Consider the following 21,059-nt stretch of genomic DNA (forward strand, 5'->3'; position numbering starts at 1 on the left):
AATCTTCCAGAAGTGGGGGTTTCCTCGGGTAGATCTGTTCGCCACTCGAGAGAACGCGCATTGTCCGTTGTTCTGCAGCCTTCAGTATCCGATGCAGGAAGCGTTGGGGGACGCGTTTCAAATGACCTGGTGCGGCCAGTTGCTTTACGCGTTTCCTCCCATACCCTTGATTCCTCGAGTATTGACGAAGATTCGCCAAGACCGGGCTCTAGTAATCTTAATAGCTCCGGATTGGCCAAGGAGGGTGTGGTACTCCGACCTTCTCCAACTCTCAACGTGCCCGCCGCTCCGTCTCCCTTTCAGGGCAGACCTCCTCTCACAGTCGCAGGGGCAGGTTCTACACCCCAACCTCCAGAGTCTGCACCTACATGCCTGGAGATTGAACGGGGCAACCTGAGTTCCTTCTCTCTCCCGCCTGAGGTAGTGGATGTTATATTAGCGGCCAGGCGACACTCCACTAAATCTATCTACGCTAATAGGTGGTCTAAATTTGTTGCGTGGTGTGGAGAGAGGCAGATTGATCCTTTACATGCTCATCTATCGGACGTTTTGTCTTTTGCTCTATCTCTGGCGCAGAAAGGTTGTGCAGTGGCTACCATTAAAGGTTATTTATCGGCCTTGTCAGCCTTCATATGTCTTCCAGACCAACCATCTTTATTTAAATCCCCTATTGTTATCAGATTCTTGAAAGGTCTTCTAAATCAATATCCTCCAAAGCCATTCGTTATGCCGCAATGGGATTTGTCCTTAGTCCTGACTTTCCTTATGGGGTCCCCTTTTGAACCTATGCATTCTTGCCCCTTGAGGTATTTGGTTTTAAAAACAGTCTTCCTGATAGCTATAACATCAGCAAGGAGAGTGAGTGAGTTGCAGGCCTTATCAGTAAAACCCCCTTATACAACTTTTTATGGGGATAAGGTGGTGTTGAGGACCAAGGCTGCTTTCCTCCCGAAGGTTGTTTCACCCTTCCATTTGGCTCAGGCAATTACTTTGTCCACGTTCTATCCTCCGCCTCATCCTTCCAAAGAGGAAGAAAGACTGCACAGTCTGGACCCAAAGAGAGCGTTGAGCTTCTTTATCGATAGAACAAGGGATTTCAGGCTGGAGGATCAGCTGTTTATTGGATACGTGGGCAAGAGGAGAGGAAAGGCAGTCCACAAGAGAACACTATCCAGGTGGGTTGTTCTTTGCATTAAAATATGTTACTCTTTGGCAAAGAAGGATCCTCCTGAGGGCATTAGAGCTCATTCCACCAGAGCTAAGTCGGCCACTTCGGCCTTAGCCAGAGGTGTTCCTGTGGTCGACATCTGCAAGGCCGCAACTTGGTCGTCCCTTCACACTTTTGCAAAACATTACTGTTTAGATTCTGAGGTTAGAAGGGACGGCCATTTTGCACGGTCAGTGCTGCAGGATTTCTTGGTTTGACCATTTAGGCACCCACCGCCGGGCGTGGTACTGCTTTGGGACTCTATTCATGAGGTGAGGAATCCACAGGTAGTTGTATCCATCAGAAGAACGAGTTACTTACCTTCGGTAACGACTTTTCTGGTGGATACATTAGCTACCTGTGGATTCCTCACGGTCCCACCCGCCTCCCCGTTGCCTTTATGGTCTTGCCAAGTAATCCTTGAGTGCGCTCCTCTTGGTCTTTGAGGGTGCAATAGATGTATATATAATATATTTATATATATATATATATATGTATATGTGTATATATCTCTATGTATATACTTGGTGTGTGTATATATTTTAAAAGAGAGTTTTATATATATATATATATATATATATATGTACATAAAAAGATTTACAGTTATTCATACAATGTGGTGTATTTTTACAATATAATGGATGTTGCCTTGCTCTTTCATTGCATTGCCTGGTTGTTCTCATGCACGTAAAAAATGATTGGTACTGACGTCTGCACGTCGTCGAGGACCTCTTATTGCCTGTATGACGTCAGACGGCGTCGCGTGCGAGACAGTGACGTCCTCGTCGACGTGCAGAGACTAGTAAGAAGATTTCCGTCGAATGCTGGCGCCATGGGAGTATTCATGAGGTGAGGAATCCACAGGTAGCTAATGTATCCACCAGAAAAGTCGTTACCGAAGGTAAGTAACTCGTTCTTCTGCTACAATCCCTGGTGGGGGCCTTTAAGGGGGGCATGGAGTGGGGGAGCGCAAGTGCTTCCCCCATTGGTAGATGCTAGGACCTGCTACACACGTCTTTGGCACCTGAGAAGCTGTGCTGAGGATGTGTCCAGCAAGTCCTTAGCACCCAAGCGGTTAAGCTTCAAGAGAGATAAGGAAAGAGTTTTCGTATGCCGCACAGCACGATGAAATAGCGGTGAAACTCGAGGACTTACTATAGGGAAGCAAATATATGACTTATCTATGCAAAGCAGTGAAGACTGACAGGTGAGAACCCACAGTGTAAAAAATAAGTGGATGAGGAGGGGCCAAAACTGATAACTGAAAGGGGAAGATTTGGCAACTTGGATAGCAATGATGCAATATTTATTAGACCTACCTGACGCTTGACTTTCCTGAGAGAAGTGTCTGTTTCTTAAAGACTGGTGCGACGTTGTATTAGAGATGTGACACCATTTTACAAGTTCACCGTGACATTGGCTCTGCTTTCCCTGCACTGTTTTTAGGTTTTGCCAGCACAGCGCTTGTCCTGTGCTTCTGAAATCTTGTGTATTCAATGTAAATCTTAAATGGGGTTTACATCCTGCCTTGCTTTTCATTAGTTCATGTGCTTGCCACTTACCTTTCCTCTGTTTTCATTGGCTGTAGCATATTTCTTGCCATTACTAATGCTTGTTCCTTGTGTGTTCAGGCTTATCCGTTCTCGCAGCCCAAATACAGTTTTTTTCTGCTTCGTGGGAACTTGTTTTTTATTTTTATTTTTTTACTAACCTGTTTTCTTGTCTTGTCCTGCGCTCTGCTTCTTTAATGTGCCGTACCCAGCACAGCGCTTGCGCTGAGCTTGTTTCCGTAATCTCCCTATGGGTGCATGCATACCCTGCACAGCGCAAGCGCTGTGCTTGTTTACCTAATCTCTTCGTGGCTGCGTGCATTTCAAAATATCAAAATTACCTTTAACATGCACACTTGAAATGCTTGCAGCCACGGGGAGATTAGGTAAACAAGCACAGTGCGTGCGCTGTTTACCTAATCTCCCTGTGAACGCTTGCGCTTGTAATAAAAAAAAAAAAGCATTGTCGAAACCTAATGCATCTACCAATTCTTGTTTAGATTAGAAGGCTCCTTTCACTTCTCCAGGTTTTCCCTGACCCACCTCCTCCGGCCGTTCCTCTACTGTAATATCTTTTTCCTCATGAGTACCACCTGTTCCAATTCAGCGTCCATCATGCTAGCCCTTCTATCTTTCATCTTATCCAAAGATGCAGAGTTGCTCTCAAGCTCTATTTTGTGCAGACCCCATACCACTGTTAGCGGGCTTCCCTTTGGGTTTCCTTGGTTTACCCTGGCACTAAGCAGTGCTTTTCTTGATGTCTCTTCATGAAACCCGGTCTTTTGTTGCCCTCTGTCACCAGCTGCCAGCCTCTTGATGCTTCCCTTCTGGCTCTCTACTCTTTCACATCCTATCTTCGTGTGTGACATTCCTCCTTTTGCCACTCCTCCAGCTCAGGTGCTCCCACCCCAGTTGGTGCCCGTTCACAATCTTTGATTCCAGTCGTGTCAGGGGAAACAAGGACAACTCTTCAGGGTTTAAAATCATCCGCAGGTCTCAAAGAACCACTTCACTCGATACACTCTAATGATGATTAGATGATTTCCTCACATCTGTTTAAAACTGGGGCTACTAAGAATGGATATTAACAATGGTCCTTAATAAAGTGATCAAGACAAAATATTATCCATGCCAAATGGCACTTATGTAGTACAAGTAGCGTATCACAAATGCCATAAACGATGAAGCAGGCGCACTCATAATATTGCAGTCAGGAAGATAATAATAGACTAAATGGAAACTTGATGGGGGAAAATAGCCCTGACAGCCATTGTAAGGTCGTGTTACCACAGTGGGCAGTTTAATAGCAGGCAAAGAGAAGTGAGTGTCCAAGAACTTGGGAATTGCACCTACTAAGAGGCCGCAGGAGCCAGGCCCTGTAACCACCGTACTCTACAATGTCTCCAAGTTCTACCAAAGACGCAACATCGCCCCTGTTTGGGCTCCCCTTCACAGACCACCACACTCTTCCATACCTGCCTGTGTCTCACAACCCTATCAAGATTTCACCAGTTCGCACCTCCTAGAGTTCACTATCTTAATACTGAACCACTTTTGGGCTCCAAATATGTTTGAGTGCTGCTGACGATCCTACATTCTCCATAGGATTGAAATGTTGTTGACTGTCATACTGACCTATGCCATTGTATATCATGTTTAACAGGTTGTGCTGTTCTTTGCTGCCTGGTAATGCACTTTGATCACTCTTATCATGTGTGTATCACACTTAAAAGAGTACCAAGGGCATTTGATACTGGCACCCAAGTCGTCGCTTATGGTTTTTGTGATCTGATTCTTCAACAGTAAAAGTGTTCATTTTATTAGGGATCATTGTTAATTTACTTGATAAATAGGCCCCGTTCCTTAGTGAGTCTTTGGTTCACCCTTGTATGTTTCCAACTACTAGGCATGGATATCAATCATATTTCAGAGAGTTTCACAGGATCACTCACTCCTGTCTGCTCTTGGTGATGGTTTAAAAAAAATCTTGAAGAGGTAAGTTGAGGAAATTGTTTATCAGGCAAGTGACACTATAGAGACTGCAATCCACCTGCTTTAATATCTTTTACATTTACCACTCTTATTGGTTTTGTGCAGCTTCTTTTGAAGACATTGAATCATCTGTGCAAGAAACTTCAATGCAGCTCTAGCAAACGACAAACCTGGGATGCATGGGAAGAAAATGTCCCGGCGCAAACAGACAAATCCAAATAAAGTACTCTGTAAGTAATTTTACAAATGAATGAGAGAGCATTAAGAGAAAGATGATGGAATACAGAAGGTATGGGAATGAGAACTCTGGCAAAGTGAGCGCATGGCAGTTTAAGAAAGTGAAAACACTGAAGATTGGCTTCATGGTGGTGTAAGAAATGGTGTCTTCCAGGAACCCTCAGAAAGGGAGTTCTGGAAGTGTGAAGAAAGAAGAATCTAGCAAGTGAGTGTGAAATTTGAAACTTAGAGAAGAGATGTATTAAGTCTGGAAACTAAATGTGAGGAAAACCCCAACATTACATGCTGAGAGTGGTGCTGCGGTGGAAGAGATTGAAAAGAGAGACAGTGAGTACAGGGTGTAGTAGGCTGCCCTGGCTTATAGTGGTTACCTGATGGTACTTACACCTTGTGCCAGGTCCAGTTATCCCTTATTAGTAGATTAGTAGTGTTCTAGCAGCTTAGGCTGATAGAGGTAGCTATAGCAGAGCAGCTTAGGCTGAACTAGGAGACATGCAAAGCTCCTACTATACCACTTATATCATATAGCACTATATCATAAGAATCACAATACTCAGTTACTAAAAATAAAGGTACTTTATTTTAGTGACAATGTGCCAAAAATATCTCAGATGATATACTCCCTTAGGAGGTAAGTAAAATACGCAAGATATACACACAAACCAAAATCAGGTAAGTAAACAGTTAGAAAAGTAGTGCAAACACTGTAGAATACAATAGGGTGCAATAGGCCTAGGGGCAACACAAACCATATACTAAGAAAGTGGAATGCGAACCACTTAGGGACCCCTGGCCTAGTGTAGCGTGTAGAGGGTTGCTGGGAGCGTAAGAAAACACTAAGGGTGTCCAAGATACCCCAACCCAAGACCCTGAACAGTGGGAGTAAAGTGACACTATTTCCCCAGAAACACACTAAACTCGTAATAGAGGATTCTGCAAAGACCACAACAGACTGCAAAGCACTGAAGACGGATTCATGGACCTGAGGACCTGTAAAGGAAGGGGACTAAGTCCAAGAGTCACAAAAGTGTCCAAGGGGGGCAGGAGCCTACTAAACCCCGGATGAAGGTGCAAAATGGCTGCCTCCGGATTGAAGGAGCTGAAGATTCTGCAACAACGAAAGGTGCTAGGAACTTCTCCTTGTGCAGAAGATGTCCCAAAGAGTGCTGGAGGATGCAGTGTTGATTCTTTGGAGAAAGACCGCAAACAAGCCTTGCTAGCTGCAGAGGTCGCGGATGAAGAAAAAGTGTGCTGCCCAGGAAGGACCAGGTCGTCGCCACATGGAAGAGGAGACAGAGGGGGCCCTCAGCAACACAGAGAGCCCACGCACAAGAAGACAGCACGCACAGAAGTACTTAAACACGGGTTCAAGAAAACGGAGCACGGCAGGCATCTCAACACTACAAAAGAGAGACCCACAAAGCCGGTGGTCAACTCAGCGAGTTGAGCAATGCAGGATGGAGTGCTGGGGACCTGGGCTAGGCTGTGCACAAAGGATTCCTTGCAACAGTGCACAGAAGCCCTAGCAGCTGCAGTTCACGCAGTACACAGGATTACTGTCTGGAGAGGGGAGGCAAGGACTTACCTCCCACAAATTCAGACAGTTGGACCACTGGACAGTCTGGGTCACTTGGGTCCACCACCTGTGTTCCATGGGCCACGCTCGTCAGGATGAGAGGGGTCCCAGAGTACCAGTGGCGCTGAAGTTTGGTGCCTGCTGGAGCAGGGGGAAGATTCCGTCGACCCACAGGAGATTTCTTTGTGGCTTCCAGTGCAGGGTGAAGACAGACAGCCCCCAGAGCATGCACCACCAGAAAACAGTCGAGAAAGCCGGCAGGATTAGGCGCTACAATGTCGCTGGTAGTCTTCTTGCTACTTTGTTGCAGTTTTGCAGGCATCCTGGAGCAGTCAGCGGTCGATCCTTGGCAGTAGTCGAAGAGGGAGATGCAGAGGAACTCTGGTGAATTCTTGCAAATCGTTATCTGAGGAAAAACCCACTGGAGAGACCCTAAATAGCCCTCAGAGGAGGATTGGCCACCTAGTCAGGTAAGCATCTATCAGGAGGGGTCTCTGAGTGATCACTCCCCTTTCCTTTGTCCAGTTTCGCACCAGAACAGGGACTGGGGGTTTCCTGAACCGGTGTAGACTGGCTTATGCAAGGAGGGCACCATCTGTGCCCTTCAAAGCATTTCCAGAGGCTGGGGGAGGCTACTCCTCCCCAGCCCTTAACACCTATTTCCAAAGGGAGAGGGGGTAACACCCTCTCTCGGAGGAAATTCTTTGTTCTGCCTTCCTGGGACTGGGCTGCCCAGACCCCAGGAGGGCAGAACCCTGTCTGTGGGTTGGCAGCAGCGGTAGCTGCAGATTAAACCCCAGAGAGCTGGTTTGGCAGTACCCGGGGTCCTTGGTGGAGCCCCGGGGATGCATGGGATTGGCACCCCAATACCAGATTTGGCATGGGGGGACAATTCCATGATCTTAGACATGTTACATGGCCATATTTGGAGTTACCATTGTGAAGCTACATATAGGTATTGACTTATATGTAGTGCACTCGTGTAATGGTGTCCCCACACTCACAAAGCCTGAGGAAATTGCCCTGAACTATGTGGGGGCACCTTGGCTAGTGCCAGGGTGCTCTCACACAGTAGCAACTCCCGGCTACATCGCATGTTAAACCGGGAACTGAGTCCCGGTTTTCCGAACCCTGCGAAAGTGACAATAAAGATATCGGCAATCCGGATGAGCGGATTCCCGATCCCTTACCTGAGCACCATGGTGACGAGGACGCGATCGCCATAACTGGGCACCCGGATATCCGGGTTCCCGACGTTATCGAAAGAGACAACGGACTACACGTGCAGCGTGCGTTAAGAACAGAGGACGCCGAAGAAGACGCTGCCGAGAAAAGAAGAAGAAGGCAGAACCCATCAAGACGACCACAGGAGGAGGAACAGAAGAACCACAGTACCGGGGATACCGCAACGGGAAAGGAAGGTCTCGAAGAGCGCGAACTCCGCCACGTCCCCGGAGGGACGTGGCTCAACCGGGTACGGTCCTAGTTAAAGGACAGTCTTCGATTGAAGATAGGGAGGGAGGGGGCTGCGGGAGGAGAGAGCAGGGGAGGAGAGGGGAGAGGGGAGGGGGACAAGAAGGGAGGAGGGAAGGGATTGAGAAGGGTACCGGAATAATCATCAGGAACACAAAAATAAAGGAAATTTAGTAATTAAAAGTATCACTCACAGAGGTGACTTCCCTGGATTTCTGACCTGTAGGTCACCATGATATTCTGGGGAGAGGAATCTTTCTCTCTCTCTCTCTCTCGTCTTTTTTGCACGAAATTACACAACAATATAAAAACCCAAGACTCACCGATATTTGCGTTCCTCTTGTTTTTCCGGTCCACCTGGAAACATCATCGAGGAATATCAATCTCCAGTCACCAGGAACCCTGAGGGAGAACAGGACAACGTAGAATCACTAACCACCAGGCCACAAACATTGGACATTTTCACAGTTAAAACTCGATATAATAAAACCACGTTTACTCACCCTTTCGATTGAGTACCATAGTCCTTCTTATCGCCACGCCCACTGCCACAGTGGTGTTAGAAGTAGGATTTCAGTGAGCGATAGAGGACAGATCAAAAGGATAAAATGGGGGAAAAACCCACCTTGGAAGATATGATTCAGCAGCTAGCAGAAGGGCAACGTCATCTCCAGCTAGTATGGGAGGCTCAACAGAGAGAAGCTAAAGAAGATAAAGAGGCCCTACAAAGCGCGTTAAAGAGCCAGGCCACCATCATGGCAAATAATCAGTTAGTACATGAAACGGCCCTCCAAAAGCTCACAGACACTATTGCAGCTAGCAAGGTCCATCCTAATGTGCCTAGCTCGGTCCTCCAAAAGTATCAGGACGGGGAGGACCCCGACGCAATTTTTACCAACTTTGAAAGAGTAGCCTCCTCCACCCAATGGCCTGAAGAAAGCTGGGGTCAATACGTAGCCCCGTTATTAACCGGTATTCTCCAAACTGCCTATCAAGCTGCAAATCCAGACGGTACAACCCCATATAAAGACATTAAAAAGAGTATCCTGGAGAGGGTAGGCCACGACGCAGAGTACTACCGCCTACGGTTTCGGAAAATTAAATGGGGTCCTACTGAAGATCCCTGAACACTATATTATAAAGTAAAGGATCTGGGACTTAAGTGGCTAGGCCCTCTAGGAACAGAGAGGGAAGACGTTATAAAAGCTGTGATTTTTGAACAATATTTAGAATCCCTCCCTTCCCACACCCGTAGTTGGATACGTCAACAGCCCAATGTCGATACAACTATGGCTGTAGACTTAGCCTGTGCCTACCATCGATCGATCAATGGAATTTAAGAGCGGGATTCCTAAAACAACAACCAGATTATCACCCGTACCTGCTCGATCTCTTCCCCGGAAACCGTCAGAGGACATGGGACTCTCTAAAATAGGGGACATCCCACCTATGCAAGAACCACAGTGTTACAGTTGTGGCGAGTGGGGACATATAGCACGGGTATGCCCTCGAAAGGGGGACAAACCAGAGCCTATGGAGATCGGAATTACGAGGGGAAGAGTCCTGTGCACAGGAGGGGGTGACTCACGGTACAGACAGAAAATAAAAGTAAACGGAAAACCTCTCGTAGCCCTGATCGATTCAGGATGTAGCCAATTCGTCATAAGAGCCAACGTGATAAACCTGTCAGGTCAACAGACACACCAATGGGTCTCTATATGCTGCATACACGGGGATAAAAGAAACTACCCCCTGGTCACAGTACAGATAGAGTGGGAAGGGCAGCAAGACCTGATACATGTGGGTGTCATGGACCGTTTGGTCGAGGAATGTATATTAGGAACTGATTATATATGCTTTCCAGCACTGGTAAGGGGTGTGAGATCCCGAATTCTATCAGACTCCTGGTGGGCTGAGGTGCCCTTTTCCGACAGCCACATAGAGAGTAAACCCTATCGACATAAGCCCACCAGACGGGAGAAAAGACACGTAAAACAACTCTATTGGACCACAGAGAAAGAAAAGAACTTAGAGAAGGTAGTGGCCACTATTCCACCTCCCTCCCCTTCCTTCCATGCATTCAACGGGAGGACCCGTCTCTCCGTAACGCTTGGAAAATGGCTAAGACAGAAAGTACCAACGAGGTGGGTCCGTATTTCCTTATACAAAAAAATCTCCTTTACCGAGTCATCAAACGAGGCGATGGGGAGAAACGACAATTAGTAGTACCCGAACACTACCGTACCCAAGTGCTCTTTCTGGCCCACAACCAACCGGGAGGGGGGGCATTATGGGAGGGAAAAGACTGAAGAATATTTATTACGAAGATTTTATTGGCCGGGGGTATATGCTCACCTACAGCGGTATTGTGCCCAGTGTCCCAGATGTCAACTCGTAGACCCACGACCCCAAAGGAAAGCACCCCTTCAACCCTTACCTATCATTGATGTCCCATTTTCTGGAATTGGAATGGACTTAGTAGGCCCCCTTCTCCCATCCACCAATGCACCCACTTATATTTTAGTTCTCGTTGACTATGCCACCAGGTACCCTGAGGCTATACCTCTTACTAGCATGACAACTAGAAATGTAGCCCAAGCCATGATCGCCGCCTTTGCCAGGGTCGGGTTTCCCAATGAAATCCTGACGGATCAAGGGACACCTTTCATGTCTTCTTTAATGGCCGATATTTGTAAGACTTTAGGAGTCAAACAAATTAAGACCTCGGTATATCATCCCCAAACGGATGGTTTGGTAGATAGATACAACCGCACCATAAAAACACTATTGAGGAAAACTGTCTCAGAGTCCGGGCGAGATTGGGACCAAAAACTTCCCTTGGTCCTTTACTCCATAAGATCGCATGAACAAGCCTCTACCGGACATAGTCCCTTCAAACTCGTCTTTGGACGACAACCCCGTAGCCTATTAGATATGTCAGCTGAGATGTGGGAAGAAGAAGGAGAAAGTGAGAAACCCCTATTAGACTATGTACACAAACTTAAATACCAACTACAGACAGTGTGGGAGGACGTACGCAGTCATACGGAGAAAGCCCAAAATACCCCAAAAAGATATTATATCTGAGGTACAAAAACACGATACCTGCAACGCAATGATAACGTTCTTATATTACGCCCCTGTTCTGACAATAAACTATTAGCCAAGTGACAGGGCCTGTATACAATATTAAAATCAGTCTCCCCTGTTACTTACCTTGTGGAACTATCCAGGAATCCAAAAAGAGTGCAAATTTACCATATCAACCTATTAAAAAAATGGGAAGAACCCACTATCACCCCAAATCATTTGGGTACAGGATTTTTGATAACACCAGAGAAACCCTTAGACATTGAACTGTATCCCACCAGCTCCGATATAAACTCAGAGAAACCCCACATTAAACCAGACATCACAGGAGAACAGCTAAAACAATTAGAGAGCCTTTTGACGCTACATAACAAATTTTTCTCGGGTAAACCCGGTAAAACACATTTGATCCAACATCATATAAGAACTCCAGAGGGTCAAGTGGTACAACTGCGACCCTATCGTATTCCAGAGGCCCGCAGACATCTAATCGAGCAAGAGGTACAGGCTATGTTACAAATGAAAGTAATAGAACCATCTATTAGTCCTTGGTGTTCCCCCGTCGTACTAGTCCCGAAACCAGATGGTTCTATACGGTTCTGTATTGATTTTCGGCATTTAAATGACATTTCCCTATTTGATACCTATCCTATTCCCCGAGTGGACGACCTACTTGAGAGATTAGGCAAAGCCCAGTACATGTCAATACTTGACTTAACAAAATGATACTGGCAAATACCTCTGGCCCAGCCGATTGGGGAAAAAAACTCTTTCTCCACTCCCTCGGGGCTCTATCAATTTACGGTACTCCCGTTTGGCCTCCACGGGGCTCCGGCTACTTTTCAAAGATTGATAGACCATCTCTTACGACCTTTTAAAAAGTATGCCGCCGTCTATCTAGATGATATCGTGTTCTTCAGCGAAACATGGGAAGACCATCTTGACCATCTCAATAATATTTTCCGTGTGTTACACACAGCCAGTCTCACGGCTAATCCGAGGAAATGCCATCTGGCATATGATCACATTGCATATCTCGGGTACTTTATAGGGAAGGGACAACTTCGACCTCAGAAAAGTAAAATATAGGCTATCCAACAAGTTCCTACTCCCACAACAAAGAAAGAACTCCGCTCCTTTTTAGGATTGATAGGTTATTACCGACGATTTATACCCAGATATTCCACTCTAGCCGCCCCCTCACACACCTCCTAAAAAAATCCCTGCCGTCCAAAATATCTACTCTGACTTCCACCCAACACTCCAGCTTTCAACTCTTAAAATCCTGCCTCACTACAGAACCTGTCCTACAGTGTCCTGATTTTGCTAAGACCTTTCATCTTCAAACTGATGCCTCTGACGTGGGGTTAGGGGCGGTGCTGTCCCAACCTGATGACGATGGCCATGACCACCCCATCGTGTTCATTAGTAGGAAACTGTTACCCAGGGAGCGTCACTATCCAATTATTGAGCGTGAATGTCTCGCTATTAAATGGGCTATTGAGAACCTGCGATATTATCTCTTGAGGCATCCTTTCGTTTTATACACTGACCATGCTCCCCTAACTTGGTTGGCCTCCAATAAGAACACCAACTCCCGCATCCTCAGGTGGTTTATGGAACTCCAACCCTTCTCTTTTCAGGTTCGTCACATTCCGGGCACTCTTCAGGGTCCTGCGAACTATTTGTCTAGATACCCTGAAACTTCGGAACTGTATCAGTCCCGATCTTGGGATGGGGTGTGTAGCCGGGAGTTGGAATCCCCGGCTACCTCGCATTTTAAAGCGGGAATGGAGTTCCGGTTTTCCGAACCCTGCGAAAGTGACAATAAAGATATCGGGAATCTGGATGAGCGGATTCCCGATCCCTTACCTGAGCACCATGGTGACGAGGACGCGATCGCCATAACTGGGAACCCGGATATCCGGGTTCCCGATGTTATCGAAAGAGACAACGGACTACACGCGCAGCGCGTTAAGAACAGAGGACGCCGAAGAAGACGCCGCCGAGAAAAGAGGAAGAAGGCAGAACCCATCAAGACGACCACATGAGGAGGAACAGAAGAACCCCAGTACTGGGGATACCGCAACGGGAAAGGAATGTCCCGAAGAGCGCAAACTCCGCCACGTCCCTGGAGGAACGTGGCTCAACCAGGTACGGTCCTAGTTAAAGGACAGTCTTCGATTGAAGATAGGGAGGGAGGGGGCTGCAGGAGGAGAGAGCAGGGGAGGAGAGGGGAGATGGGAGGGGGACAAGAAGGGAGGAGGGAAGGGGTTGAGAAGGATACCGGAATAATCGCCAGGAACACAAAAATAAAGGAAATTTAGTAATTAAAAGTATCACTCACAGAGGTGACTTCCCTGGATTTCTGACCTGTAGGTCACCACGATATTCTGGGGAGCGGAATCTTTCTCTCGCTCTCTCTCTCTCTCTCGTCTTTTTTGCACAAAATTACACAACAATATAAAAACCCCAGGCTCACCGATATTTACGTTCCTCTTGTTTTCCCGGTCCACCTGGAAACATCATCGAGGAATATCATCTCCAGTCACCAGGAACCCTGAGGGAGAAGAGGGCAACGTAGAATCACTAACCACCAGGCAGCAAACATTGGACATTTTCACAGTTAAAACTTGATATAATAAAACCACGTTTCCTCACCCTTTCGATTGAGTACCATAGTCCTTCTTATCGCCATGCCCACTGCCACACACACTTAGTAACTTTGCACCTAACCTTTACTAAGTGAAGGTTAGACACAAGGTGACTTATAAGTTACTTAAGTGCTGTGTGGAATGGCTGTGAAATAACGCGGATGTTATTTCACTCAGGCTGCAGTGGCAGTCCTGTGTAAGATTTGTCTGAGCTCCCTATGGGTGGCAAAAGAAATGCTGCAGCCCATAGGGATCTCCTGGAACCTCAATACCCTGGGTACGTAGTGTAGGAAGTTGGCTCTGTATGTACTATTTCAAAGTAAGGAATAGTATGCACAGAGTCCAAGGGTTCCCCTTAGAGGTAAGATAGTGGCAAAAAGAGATAATACTAATGCTCTATTTTGTGGTAGTGTGGTCGAGCAGTAGGCTTATCAAAGGAGTAGTGTTAAGCATTTGTTGTACATACATAAGCAATAAATGAGGAACACACACTCAAAGACAATTCCAGGCCAATAGGTTTTTGTATTGAAAAATATATTTTCTTAGTTTGTTTTAAGAACCACAGGTTCAAGATTTACATGTAATACTTCAAATGAAAGGTATTGCAGGTAGGTACTTTAGGAACTTTTAATTAGCAAAATAGCATATACACTTTTCACATAAATCCCATATAGCTATTTTAAAACTTGACACAGTGCAATTTTCAACAGTTCCTGGGGGGAGTAAGAGTTTGTTAGTTTTTGCAGGTAAGTAAACCACCTACGGGGTTCAAGTTTGGGTCCAAGGTAGCCCACCGTTGGGGGTTCAGAGCAACCCCAAAGTTACCACACCAGCAACTCAGGGCCGGTCAGGTGCAGAGGTCAAAGTGGTGCCCAAAACGCACAGAATTCAATGGAGAAGGGGGTGCCCCGGTTCCAGTCTGCCAGCAGGTAAGTACCCGCGTCTTCGGAGGGCAGACCAGGGGGGTTTTGTAGGGCACCGGGGGGGACACAAGTCCACACAAAAAGTACACCCTCAGTGGCACGGGGGCGGCCGGGTACAGTGTGCAAACAAGCGTCGGGTTTTCAATAGAAAGCAATGGGAGACCAAGGGGTCTCTTCAGCGATGCAGGCAGGCAAGGGGGGGGGGCTCCTCGGGGTTGCCACCACCTGGGCAAGGGAGATTGCCTCCTGGGGGTCACTCCTGCACAGGAGTTCGGATCCTTCAGGTCCTGGGGGCTGCGGGTGCAGAGTCTTTACCAGGCGTCGGGATCTGAGGAGCAGGCAGTCGCGGTCATGGGGGGCCTCGGGATTCCCTCTGCAGGCGTCGCTGTGTGGGCAACTCTGGCTACTCATGGTCTCGCAGTCACCGGGGAGTCCTCCCTGAAGTGATTGCACCCGACGCCCCCGGCTCGACTTGTGGAGAACAGAGTGTCAAGTCTCACGCTTCCAGCGGGAAACGCAAGTTGTTTCAAAGTTGCTGCTTTGTTTCAAAGTTGCAGTCTTTGGTGAACAGGGCCGCTGTCCTCGGGAGTTCTTGGTCCTTCTAGAGCAGGGCAGTCCTCTGAGGATTCAGAGGTCGCTGGTCCCTGGGGAAAGCGTCGCTGGAGCAGTGTCTTTAGAAGTGGGGAGAGAGGCCGGTAGAGCTGGGGCCAAAGCAGTTGGTGTCTCCGTCTTCTCTGCAGGGTTTTTCAGCTTAGCAGTCCTCTTCTTCTTAGGTTGCAGGAATCTGAGTTCCTAGGTTCTGGGGAGCCCTTAAATACTCAATTTAAGGGCGTGCTTAGGTCTGGGGGGTTAGTAGCCAATGGCTAGGGAGGGGGACACATTCCTATCCCTACTGGGGGAATCCTCCATCTGCAAGATGGAGGATTTCTAAAAGTTAGAGTCACCTCAGGACACCTTAGGGGCTGTCCTGACTGGCCAGTGACTCCTCCTTGTTTTTCTCATTATCTCCTCCGGCCTTGCCGCCAAAAGTGGGGCCGTGGCCGGAGGGGGCGGGCAACTCCACTAGCTGGAGTGCCCTGGGGTGCTGTAACAGAGGCTCACCGCCAGGTGTTACAGTTCCTGCAGGGGGAGGTGTGAAGCACCTCCACCCAGTACAGGCTTTGTTACTAGCCACAGAGTGACAAAGGCACTCTCCCCATGTGGCCAGCAACATGTCTGGTGTGTGGCAGGCTGCTAGAACTAGTCAGCCTACACGGATAGTCGGTTAAGGTTTCAGGGGGCACCTCTAAGGTGCCCTCTGGGGTGTATGTTACAATAAAATGTACACTGGCATCAGTGTGCATTTATTGTGCTGAGAAATTTGATACCAAACTTCACAGTTTTCAGTGTAGCCATTATGGTGCTGTGGAGTTCGTGCATGACAGACTCCCAGACCATATACTCTTATAGCTACCCTGCACTGTAGGGGCAGAGTGCTCATGCACTTGTGCTCTCACCTATGGTATAGTGCACCCTGCCTTACGGCTGTAAGGCCTGCTAGAGGGGTGACTTATTTATACTGCATAGGCAGTGTGAGGTTGGCATGGCACCCTGAGGGGAATGCCATGTCGACTTAGACGATTTGTCCTCACTAGCACACACAAGCTGGCAAGCAGTGTGTCTGTGCTGAGTGAGGGGTCCCCAGGGTGGCATAAGATATGCTGCAGCCCTTAGAGACCTTCCCTGGAATCAGGGCCCTTGATACCAGGGGTACCAGTTACAAGGGACTTACCTGGATACCAGGGTGTGCCAATTGTGGAAATAAAAGTACAGGTTAGGGAAAGAACACTGGTGCTGGGGCCTGGTTAGCAGGCCTCAGCGCACTTTCAAATCAAAACTTAGCATCAGCAAAGGCAAAAAGTCAGGGGGTAACCATGCCAAGGAGGCATTTCCTTAAACAACCCCCCCCCCCCAAACGAAAGAGGATGAGACTAACCTTTCCCAAGAGAGTCTTCATTTTCTAAGTGGAAGAACCTGGAAAGGCCATCTGCATTGGCATGGGCAGTCCCAGGTCTGTGTTCCACTATAAAGTCCATTCCCTGTAGGGAGATGGACCACCTCAACAGTTTTGGATTTTCAACTTTCATTTGCATCAGCCATCTGAGAGGTCTGTGGTCAGTTTGAACTACAAAGTGAGTACCAAAGAGGTATGGTCTTAGCTTCTTCAGGGACCAAACCACAGCAAAGGCCTCCCTCTCAATGGCACTCCATCCCTGCTCCCTGGGGAGTAAACTCCTGCTAATGAAAGCAACAGGCTGGTCAAGGCCATCTTCATTTGTTTGGGACAAAACTGCCCCTATCCCATGTTCAGAGGCATCTGTCTGCACAATGAACTGCTTGGAGTAATCTGGAGCTTTTAGAACTGGTGCTGTGCACATTGCTTGTTTCAGGATGTCAAAGGCCTGTTGGCATTCTACAGTCCAGTTTACTTTCTTGGGCATTTTCTTGGAGGTAAGTTCTGTGAGGGCTGTCACTATGGATCCATATCCCTTCACAAACCTCCTGTAATACCCAGTCAAGCCAAGGAATGCCCTGACTTGAGTCTGGGTTTTTGGAGCTGCCCAGTCCAGAATAGTCTGGAGTGGCTGAACTACAAGGTGTCCCAAGTAAACCACAGTTCCCTGCCCTATCTGGCATTTGGATGCCTTGATAGAGAGGCCTGCTGATTGCAGAGCCTTCAAAACCTTCTTCAGGTGGACCAGGTGTTCCTGCCAGCTGGAGTTAAAGACAGCAATATCGTCAAGATAAGCTGCACTAAAGGACTCCAAACCAGCAAGGACTTGATTCACCAACCTTTGGAAGGTGGCAGGGGCATTCTTTAAACCAAAGGGCATAACAGTAAACTGATAATGCCCATTAGGTGTGGAGAATGCTGTATTTTCTTTTGCTCCTGGTGCCATTTTGATTTGCCAGTAACCTGCAGTTAAGTCAAAGGTTCTTAAGAATTTGGCAGCACCCAATTTGTCAATCAGTTCATCAGCCCTTGGAATGGGATGGGCATCTGTCTTGGTGACAGAAGTAAGTCCTCTGTAGTCCACACAAAACCTCATCTCTCTCTTTCCATCTTTGGTTTGAGGTTTGGGGACTAAGACCACTGGGCTAGCCCAGGGGCTATCAGAGTGCTCAATGACTCCCAATTGCAGCATCTTGTGGACTTCCACTTTGATGCTTTCCTTAACTTGGTCAGACTGTCTGAATATTTTGTTTTTGACAGGCATGCTGTCTCCTGTGTCCACATCATGGGTACACAGGTGTGTCTGACCAGGGGTTAGGGAAAAGAGCTCAGCAAACTGTTGCAGGACTTTCCTACAATCAGATTGCTGTTGGCCAGAGAGGGTGTCTGAGTAGATCACTCCATCAACTGAGCCATCTTTAGGGTTTGTGGAGAGGAGATCAGGGAGAGGTTCACTCTCAGCTTCCTGATCCTCATCTGTTACCATCAACAGATTCACATCAGCCCTGTCACGGAAGAGCTTAAGGCGGATCACATGGATCACCCTCTTTGGGCTCCTGCTAGTGCATAGGTCCACCAGGTAGGTGACCTGACTCTTCTTTTCTAGCACTGGGTAAGGGCCACTCCATCTGTCCTGAAGTGCCCTGGGAGCCACAGGCTCCAAAACCCAGACTTTCTGCCCTGGTTGAAATTCAACCATTGCAGCCTATTGGTCATACCAAAACTTCTGGAGCTGTTGGCTGACCCCAAATTTTTTGCTTGCCTTTTCCATGTACTCTGCCACCTTTGAACGTAGGCCAAGTACATAGTCCACTATATCTTGCTTAGGCTCATGAAGAGGTCTCTCCCAGCCTTCTTTCACAAGAGCTAGTGGTCCCCTTACAGGGTGGCCAAACAGAAGTTCAAAGGGTGAGAACCCTGCTCCCTTCTGAGGCACCTCTCTGTAAGCGAAAAGCAGACATGGCAAGAGGACATCCCATCTCCTTTTGAGTTTTTCAGGGAGCCCCATGATCATGCCTTTTAATGTCTTATTGAATCTCTCAACAAGGCCATTAGTTTGTGGATGGTATGGTGTAGTGAATTTTTAAGTCACTCCACACTCATTCCACATGTGTTTCAGGTATGCTGACATGAAGTTGGTACCTCTGTCAGACACCACCTCCTTAGGGAAACCCACCCTGGTAAAGATACCAATGAGGGCCTTGGCTACTGCAGGGGCAGTAGTCGACCTAAGGGGAATTGCTTCAGTGTATCTAGTAGCATGATCCACTACTACTAGTATATACATGTTCCCTGAGGCTGTGGGAGGTTCAAGTGGACCCACTATGTCCACGCCCACTCTTTCAAAGGGGACCCCCCACCACTGGAAGTGGAATGAGGGGGGCCTTTGGGTGTCCACCGGTCTTACCACTGGCTTGACAGGTGGTACAGGAGACACAAAACTCCTTGACCTTCTGGGACATGTTGGGCCAATAGAAGTGGTTGACTAATCTCTCCCACGTCTTGGTTTGTCCCAAATGCCCAGCAAGAGGAATATCATGGGCTAAGGTCAGTATGAACTCCCTAAACTCCTGAGGCACTACCACTCTCCTAGTGGCACCAGGTTTGGGATCTATTGCCTCAGTGTAAAGTAGTCCATCTTCCCAATAGACCCTATGTGTTCCAGTTTTCTTGCCATTGGACTCTTCAGCAGCTTGCTGCCTAAGGCCTTCAAGAGAGGGACAGGTTTCTTGCCCCTTACACAACTGCTCCCTTGAGGGTCCCCCTGGGCCTAAGAGCTCAACCTGATAAGGTCCTAACTCCATAGGCTCAGTTCCCTCAGAGGACAGAACTTCTTCCTGAGAAGAGAGGTTCTCTTTTTGTTGTTGTGTTGCAACTGGTACCCCAGTTGTCTTTCCTTTTCTCTTGGTAGGTTGGGCCCTTTTTCCAGGCTCCAACACTACTTTTTCACCCTGAGCCTTGCACAGTGCCCTTGTCTTGACACACATCAGTTCAGGGATACCCAGCATGGCTGCATGGGATTTTAGTTCTACCTCAGCCCATGCTGAGGACTCCAGGTCGTTTCCAAGCAAACAGTCTACTGGGATATTTGAGGAGACCACCACCTGTTTCAGGCCATTGACCCCTCCCCACTCTAAAGTTACCATAGCCATGGGATGTACTTTAGTCTGATTGTCAGCGTTGGTGACTGGATAAGTTTGTCCAGCCAGGTATTGACCAGGGGAAACCAGTTTCTCTGTCACCATGGTGACACTGGCACCTGTATCCCTCAGGCCTTCTACACTTGTCCCATTAATTAAGAGCTGCTGCCTGTATTTTTGCATGTTAGGAGGCCAGGCAGCCAGTGTGGCTAAATCCACCCCACCCTCAGAGACTAATGTAGCTTCAGTGTGACACCTGATTTGCTCTGGGCACACTGTTGATCCCACTTGGAGACTAGCATTCCAGTGTTAGCTGGAGTGAAGTTAGAAGTGGTACTTTTCTTGGGACAGGCCTTGTCTCCAGTTTGGTGTCCAGGCTGATTACATCTACGACACCAGGCCTTTTTGTGATGAAAGTTTTTACCCTTGTACCCAAAATTGGTTTGTGAAGAGGCTCTGTGCCCACCCTCCTGTGCAGGTTTTTGGGGGCCTGTAGAAGACTCTACTATTTTTACCTTTGGATGTCTCAACACTCTTCCCCTGGGGAGGCTTTGTGACCCCTTTCTTTTGGTCACCCCCTGTGGAAGTCTTGGTCACCCTAGTCTTGACCCAATGGTCCGCCTTCTTTCCCAATTCTTGGGGAGAAATTGGTCCTAGCTCTACCAGATGCTGATGCAGTTTATCATTTGAACAATTACTCAATAGGTGTTCTTTCACAAACAAATTGTACAGCCCATCATAATCATTTACACCACTGCCTTGAATCCAACCATCCAGTGTTTTCACTGAGTAGTCCACAAAATCAACCCAGGTCTGGCTCGAGGATTTTTGAGCCCCCCTGAACCTAATTCTATACTCCTCATTGGAGAATCCAAAGCCCTCAATCAGGGTAGCCTTCATGAAGTCATAGGATTCTGCATCTTTTCCAGAGAGTGTGAGGAGTCTATCCCTACACTTTCTAGTGAACATTTCCCAAAGGAGAGCACCCCAGTGAGATCTGTTTACTTTTCTGGTTGCACAAGCCCTCTCAAAAGCTGTGAACCATTTGGTGATGTCATCACCATCTTCATATTTAGTTACAATCCCTTTTGGGATTTTCAACATGTCAGGAGAATTTCTGACCCTATTTATGTTGCTGCCACCATGGATGGGACCAAAACCCATCTCTTGTCTTTCCCTTTCTATAGCTAGGAACTGTCTCTCCAAAGCCAATCTTTTGGCCAT

The 21,059-nt window shown here is 47.6% G+C and overlaps 1 protein-coding gene across 4 annotated transcripts in view; it reads left to right on the forward strand.

Annotated features, from left to right (window-relative positions):
- The window catches only part of ZNF821 (zinc finger protein 821), a 420,332-nt gene that overhangs the window by 86,685 nt on the left and 312,588 nt on the right, over positions 1–21,059 (forward strand). For all 4 annotated transcript variants that reach the window (XM_069216869.1, XM_069216873.1, XM_069216872.1 and 1 more), the window contains exon 3: positions 4,855–4,979. In XM_069216869.1, coding sequence (XP_069072970.1) covers positions 4,925–4,979 — 55 coding nt within the window. In that variant the 5' untranslated portion in view covers positions 4,855–4,924. The remainder of the gene's footprint in view (positions 1–4,854; positions 4,980–21,059) is intronic.

The sequence above is a fragment of the Pleurodeles waltl genome, chromosome 12 (genome assembly GCF_031143425.1).
Source record: "Pleurodeles waltl isolate 20211129_DDA chromosome 12, aPleWal1.hap1.20221129, whole genome shotgun sequence".
Taxonomy (NCBI): domain Eukaryota; kingdom Metazoa; phylum Chordata; class Amphibia; order Caudata; family Salamandridae; genus Pleurodeles; species Pleurodeles waltl.